The sequence below is a fragment of the Nicotiana attenuata genome, unplaced genomic scaffold (assembly GCF_001879085.1).
Source record: "Nicotiana attenuata strain UT unplaced genomic scaffold, NIATTr2, whole genome shotgun sequence".
NCBI lineage: Eukaryota > Viridiplantae > Streptophyta > Magnoliopsida > Solanales > Solanaceae > Nicotiana > Nicotiana attenuata.
Genome location: NW_017670907.1, coordinates 158272 through 165693, shown reverse-complemented (window position 1 = coordinate 165693; position 7422 = coordinate 158272). Strand labels below are relative to the sequence as shown.

The following is a 7422-nucleotide window of genomic DNA, read 5'->3' as shown; positions in this document are numbered from 1 at the left end:
TTAAACAAAAAAATTAGAATTTTGAAACATAAAATCTTAAATATATATAATTATTAAAGTTTTTGAAATTTGTGATTTTAAACTTGCTATAACATTTCTGTGAATATAAAATATTAAGAAAATTAAGAAATTTTGAAGTTAAATTGCTTCCAAATATAAAAATATTCTATTTATTTTTACACGGTCTAATAAGGAAATGGAATCACATAAATGGAAAAGAATGCAGTTTTAAATTACTTTATGCTAATGACACTAATTTAGAATTATAAAATAATTAATGAAATAATATAGTAAGCTGACCTTAATTTTAATTACATATAAGTGTATTTAAATGAGATACGCTTTCAACAGTTTGAAATAGAAGACAGATGTGTGCTAGTGTTTTACGTTATATTTCCCCCTTCGAAAGCTCAAATACTCTCCTTCACCTCAATTTGATTTGCCAAAAAACCCCAATCCCCTTATTTTTTTACTCCTCAATAGTTCATAGCAGCCATTTTCTGCTGCACCAAAAACACCAACCTTCTTCTTATACGCAAACCGTTTCCCTTTTCCAAAACAAAAAAGTTGACAGTTTCTACCACTCGTCTTGCCACTGACGGGGTCGTTTTAGAATTTTGTCCATTCTCTTGCTGGCTTTTTCGATTAAGACGTAAATCTTTAAATAGAAAGATAAACAGAAAGAGTGGGGAAAGGAGAAAGAAATGTGATGGAACTGCTGAAAGAGTCGTTCTCCGCCCTCTTCTTTTGACTTCCATTTTTCTCTTACCCTTTTTTTTCCTTCCTTTTTATCAACTTTTCTATTTCTTTTAGTTTTGGCATCGCTTGAGTTGGAGGTTTTTTTGGGGGTCCTTTGCTGATCTTATTCATCCTCCGATCATTGCGAAATTCTCGTTTTTCTATCGCATGATCTAAGTTTAGGTTCTGATTGTTCAGATTTTTCTTTTTTGTCGGCACATCAATTATGATTTTATCCAAACTTCTTATTTAGTTAGAAAAATAAATCAAAAGATTTTATTTGTGAGGCTTTCCATTTTACGCAAAACAGCGTGCCCTGTTTTGCAGGGAGAACAGAACCTTCCGTTTTCTTTTTTTTTTTTTTTTTTTCTCTCTCATCGATTGCAGTGATTTTCTTCTCTTCAATTTTAATTTCAGTGCTATTTATTTCTATTTTTCCTCGAATTCTCAAATTCTTAAATTTTCAATCCCTCGATTTAGTTGCATAATCTTGGAATCTCTACCCAATCCCATTATACCACCCACCTCAATCACTTGAGAATGTTCTTCTAATCTCTTCTTCCCACATAAAAATACTCATTTGATTGAATAATATTCTTTAGCCGACCTCTTCAGCGCTGAGTATTCTTTTGCCTTCTCCAAATCAGTTTCAATAATGGGTTGTGCAACTTCAAAACCAAAAGTATGCCGCAAGTGCCGGGCTCCCTGTTCACCGGTGCGGCGGAGCTACTCAATGCACGACGATAGCTACCATCATCTGGTGGCTCTCACTTCCTCTACATTAGGATCTCTGAAGCTTGATCCATTAAACCAGAGTCAATCTATCAAAGACGATCGATCTTCTTTTAGCGAATGTGATACTGATGAAGTTATGAAGAGTTGCAGAGAAGAGTTTGCTATGGGTTTAATTGAGGCAAAAACATGGTCTCAAATGATCAATGAGAAAATCCCGAAAGTGATTCCCAAAACTCCCATTAGAACTCCACCTGGCGAGCCAGAAACTATAAATACTTGGGAATTAATGGAAGGTCTTGAAGATAGTAGTCCGCTAAAACTTTCTCACCATGTCCGTAGCTTTTCTTTTCATGTTTCTCCTAATCCAGTTCCTTCTCTATACGATCTACCTACACCCAGAGTGAAAGATCATATCGAAGGATCCCCAAAGCCATTGTGGGAGGAGATAGCTGAAGATGAAACGAACTCGAATTCAAATGACACGTCTATCGTCTCTGAGTTTGATCCTGAAGTAATTTCTACTTTAAGAAAAGCATTAGAAGATCTCCCACCTGCAAATCCATTTCACCTCAAACCATTAATTAGTGAAAACCATCAGCCAGGAGCCGACAAGGAAGATTCGTTCGAGAAAACGGATATCATAACGGATGTGAACAAAGTAAATGGGGAAGTAACAGAGTACAAGGTTTGTAAAGATAAATTAGTTGTTTATTTCACGAGTCTAAGAGGCGTGAGGAAAACATACGAGGATTGTTGTCACGTTCGTGTGATATTAAAGGGACTAGGTGTGAAAATCGACGAGAGAGATGTATCGATGCATTCGGGGTTTAAAGAAGAGCTGAAAGAATTACTGGGAAATGAATACAGTGGAGGAGGATTGCCTAGAATATTTTTGGGGAAAAAATACATTGGTGGAGCTGATGAAATAAGGCGAATGAACGAGGATGGGAAACTCGAGAAGTTTGTAGAAAACTGTGAAAGGGCTGAGGATGGAGCTGGATATGGAGGTTGTAATTGCGAGGCCTGTGGAGATGTTAGATTTGTACCATGTGAGACATGTTCGGGGAGCTGTAAAATTTATTATGAAGCAGATTATGACGAAGATGAAGAAAATGACGAATTGGATGAAGATGAATATGGGTTCCAACGATGTCCAGATTGCAATGAAAATGGGCTAATTCGATGTCCAATTTGTTGTGATTATTAAGGTTGATTATAAAAATTTCTTGGTCCTTTTGGATTAATTGTTTTTTTTTTTTTTTTGTTGAGATGATGTTTGTTGTACAGTGAGGAGTTTTGATTGAACTACTAATATAGTCATAGTGTGAAAAGCCATAAATCCAAGCTCTGGAGTTGTGGTGTAAGAGTCTCATGTAATACATTTTCCAGGTAAAACGAGAAGCCTATACAATTTTGAAATTGTATTTTCCTGTTTGTAAAGTAATTTATGTAATTCATATCAGATACTGTATTAGATATGTTGGATTTAGGCAAATTTGAAATTTTAAAATTTAAGTTAGTAAGTTTAAATCACGATTACACTATTTCTTTGTAATAATATGTTGCACTTATTACAGATATAATATTTAAAAACTAACTATATATACAACTCGAATTGAAATGAACTGGTGCACTTGTACCCACTTCTTTGAATATGCATCCGTCGGCCGACGAATTTTAAATGCCTTGGGCTCTATTTATTTCAATAACTGCATTTCCAAAGATGGAGGCTCTGTTCTAGTCTTTGATCAACCGCAATTCAAACTAGGGAAAATATTTTGTATTCATATTACATCTTTAAATTTTGTGAAATATCCACAATTATGGCTAAGTTGTTTTAGCCACTTTAGATCCATTTCACCTTCTAGTAAAGCTGGTTCTTCAAAAATCAAAGAATTTATTATTAGAGTCTGGGTTACAGTTTAGGCCTAATATTTAAAAAATAAAATCTTATATAAAATACTTGCAAGTAATTTTTATGACCAGCATTATAAGTATATACAAATAGTACCTAACATCAGGGGCGGATTTATAGGCAAGTGTAAGAGGTACGCGAACCCATGATTTTTTTGCCAAACTAGGTATTTTATGTACATATTTTTTAAAATTGGTTATCTACCGGCACCCATGCTCCAAAGAGGCTAAATGCTGCACTTGCTTGAATGTTGAGTTATTTACCTAGAAAAGTAGGGATCAAATCCCATTTAATAATTTTTTTCTCTATATTTTAGTGGTGCACTCATGTTATAAAAATTCTAAATCCGCCGCTAACTAACATGTCACATCTTAAACAATACTTACTGTAAAGATCTTTTATACTATCAATATGTCTAATTTAGATATTGTAAGGTCTAGGAAAGGTCTTCTCTACTTCTCTTTTCTCCCTTTCCCTGTCATTAGGCCTGCCCTTTCATAAAATTTAAAAAAATTATGAAAAAATAATAAGAAAAAAGAATTAAGTTGAAAGTAAGGATGTTGATAGACAGATTCATAGGTCTCCACTCCGAATACAAAAATAAAGAAAGAAAACAGATTGGAAAGCATCAAATCTGGGTTGTTGACAACTTTTTTTATATATTATTTTATATACATTTGATGTGCCACAAGTCGAAAGTAGTTCAGCTTAATCATTCTCCGTGACGGCGTCTAACTTTTCCTCTCCAACACGGACTAATTACTTTTCTTTTGCTTAGTTTTCAACAGAATGAGCTTAGCGTAAGGGAAAACAAATACTATAACATAATTGAATTTACACATTGGATAAATTTTCTTGAAGAAGGTTCTGGTCTACGTTGGTATATATAAAGTGATTAATTAAAAAGTCTTTTGCCATCGCTTTAGAGTCATTCTGATATATAGGAATTCGTCCTTAGTTTTAAAAGGGATGTGGCAGACCACAAAAGCTTTTAGACCAATGGGCAATAACTAATTCATTGTCAAAGAGGGGGACAGGGCAACCTTGAAGAAACAGATTTTAATCAGGTTGGTTGAGTGGGTATGATTATGACATTTATCCTTCATAAATAAATGAAACTTAATTTGCTCCTTTTGCCCTTTTACATGACTCACTAATTAGAATATTGGAAAAAGGGGAAAAGGAAAAAAATTTAAAGCATAAAAGAAGGGGCACGATGGTCCAAACATAACGAGGCGTTTGTGGAAACAAATTCTTAGGGCTCGTTTGGTAGTTAAGTTATGCATGTATTAGGAGTAACATAAATAATTGGTAAACTTTAATGGAAAACTTACAAAAATGTCCCAAATAAATCTCAACTTACCAACCTCTAGCCATTAGTCATAGACTTACCAAAACTAACCAACAAAAATTGAAAAACCAAATAATAGAGTTCTTTCTCTCAAAGAATCACATGCAAAAATCACCTTTCATATTTTTAAGTGTGATTAGCAACATTAGATACAAGACGGAAAAGAAATTTCATGGACGGGGTAGCAAATAAGGTGATGAAATACAAAAATCTATACAAATATTCCAAAAATCTAAACAAAAAAGGAACTGTTTCTATGGGTATAGTTAAAATTCATTGAAAATATATAGATAAGTCAATATACAAAATTTGAGGAAGATTGGAGGTGATTTGGACTGGTTTTGTATCAAAATTCATAATTAAATCGAGTTCAAAAAAGTCTTCTGCGATACATGTATCAAACATGTATCACGCATGTATCTCACACACAGGTATACATGGATATACATGTGATATACAATTGATACAAATATGATGTATATGTGATACACAAATACACAGTGTGATACACATATCATTTTTTTTCATGTTCAGCTTTTACTTCGAATTTTCAATTCAAACCACCTCAAAACTTCACCAAATCATCCGAAAACTGAGATTCAAGCTCCTTAAGTTGTGCCCAATCTATTCTAATAACACCCACTCAAAACAAAGCAAAACTTTGATATTTTTTTTGCTACAAATAGGTAATTGGCTAATTTGGCTAATATTAGTAATATTTTATCAATTGGCCAATTTTTGTAATGAGCTACCTATAAATGGACATAGCTGGTAATTTTCCAACTTTAATTACTTTCTACAAAAGTCACCATAACTAATATTATGTTTTGCTGCTTTTTCCATTGGGGTATAAGTAATACATGACCAAGTTATACAACATCTATGTATTATTTATGCAAGGTAGAATGTGAAATAGCTAATACATGTACTAGTGATACATGGATTAAACAATCAAATGAGTGAAAAACCTTCCTATTTATTTTAAATTATACATCGTATAATTAAAATAAAGTAAATAATCAACAAAAAATAATCTCTACATTATAAACCATAAATTACTAATCCTTATATAACTAATCCCTTCATAATTAAATCATGTATAACAAAACCTTGCAGAATTAAATCATACATAACTAATCCCTACGTAACTAATTCCAGTATTACTAATGCCTGCATAGCTCTGACCAGCAGAGTCGTTTGGTAAAGTGTATATGAAGAAATAATCAAGGTATAAGGGAGTTGTTATAGTTATTCCTGTTTAGTAAAAATATTCTGTCAATGTATAGTTAATCTTTGTATAAAGTTATACACCAATTTTGATACGATAACTTTATAGCACTATCAACATAGATAACTAATCCGTGTATATCTTATACATGGATTGTGACGACCCAAAGGGTCAACACTTACTTCCTCATCCATTCCGTGCTTTCGAGGCCTTAAAACCTTATTTTTACTTGCCTCGATTTGCGTGCGCAGTCCGGGCGCGTAGCCAGAAAGCTTATATGTTGAAATATGTGAATTCCGTGAAAAATTTGAAGAATTTTGATATTAATATGATTATAGTTGACTTTGGTCAACATTTTTGGTAAACGGACCAGGACCCGAGATTGGACGGTCCCGGAAGGTCCGTAGAAAAATATGGGACTCGGACATGTGCCCGGAATCGAATTCCGAGGTCTAGAGCCCGAGATATGAATTTTTCCGTGAAATTGTTTTTCTGAAATTTTTAAGGAAAATGGAAATAAAAATTTATTAAAAGACTATGGTATCGGGCTCGTATTTTGGTTCCGACGCCCGGTACAAGTCTTAAATATGTGGTAAGCACTTTCTGTGAAGTTTGGTCGAAATCGGACGTCATTTGACGTGTTTCGGACCTAAATATCTAAAGTTTGAAGCTTATGAAGTTATAATAGAAAAATCATGTGCTTTGAGGCTTGATTCTATGTAAATGATATTATTTTGGCGATTTGATCGCACGAGCAAGTCCGTAGGATGTTTTCGAGGTGGTGTACATGTTTGGTTTGGAGCCCCGAGGGCTCGGGTGAGTTTTGGATAGGCATCGGATTGCATTTCCTCATTTTTGAAAAGCTGGTATTCCCAGTTCTGGTATCTTCGCATTTGCGAAGAAGTACTCGCAAATGCGCAGTCGCAAATGCGGCAACTCGATCGCAAATGCGAAGAAGGGGAAGTCTGGGCCGGACCGCAAATGCGATCATTCCTTCGCAAATGCGAAGAGGGGGAAATGGGCTGGGGTCGCAAATGCGACGCCCATGCTCGCAAATGCGAGAGGGCCCAGATCGCAAAAGTGATCGATACTTCGCAAATGCGAAGTCTGCATTGAGGCCCAGTGTTCACAAATGCGAACTGAAATATCGCAATTCCCAACCCTGTTTGGTTCGCAATTGCGAACCCAGGTTCGAAATTCCCATATCCGAGGCCCAGCAAATTTTATACTTAGTCGAATTTTCATCACTTTTTACCATTCTTTCAAAACCCAAACACCATAGGCGAATTTTCAAGAGCAAACTTCATCCCAAATCACTTGTAAGTTGATTTTTACTCAATTCTTTCAATCTTTAACATCATTAAACATGTTTTTACCCTTAAAAATCAAGGATTTTCATGGGTGAAATTGGGGTTTTTTTTAGGTAGTAACCTAGGTTTTCTATAAACTTGGGGT

The 7422-nt window shown here is 34.5% G+C and overlaps 1 protein-coding gene across 1 annotated transcript; it reads left to right on the top strand.

Annotated features, from left to right (window-relative positions):
* The first annotated feature begins 378 nt into the window (after nucleotides 1-378).
* On the top strand, nucleotides 379-2961 carry LOC109244398 (uncharacterized protein At3g28850-like). The gene has a single exon (XM_019411480.1). It carries the CDS (start codon nucleotides 1394-1396, stop codon nucleotides 2678-2680), a length of 1287 nt encoding a protein of 428 aa, XP_019267025.1. The 5' UTR covers nucleotides 379-1393; the 3' UTR covers nucleotides 2681-2961.
* The last annotated feature ends 4461 nt before the right edge of the window (nucleotides 2962-7422 follow it).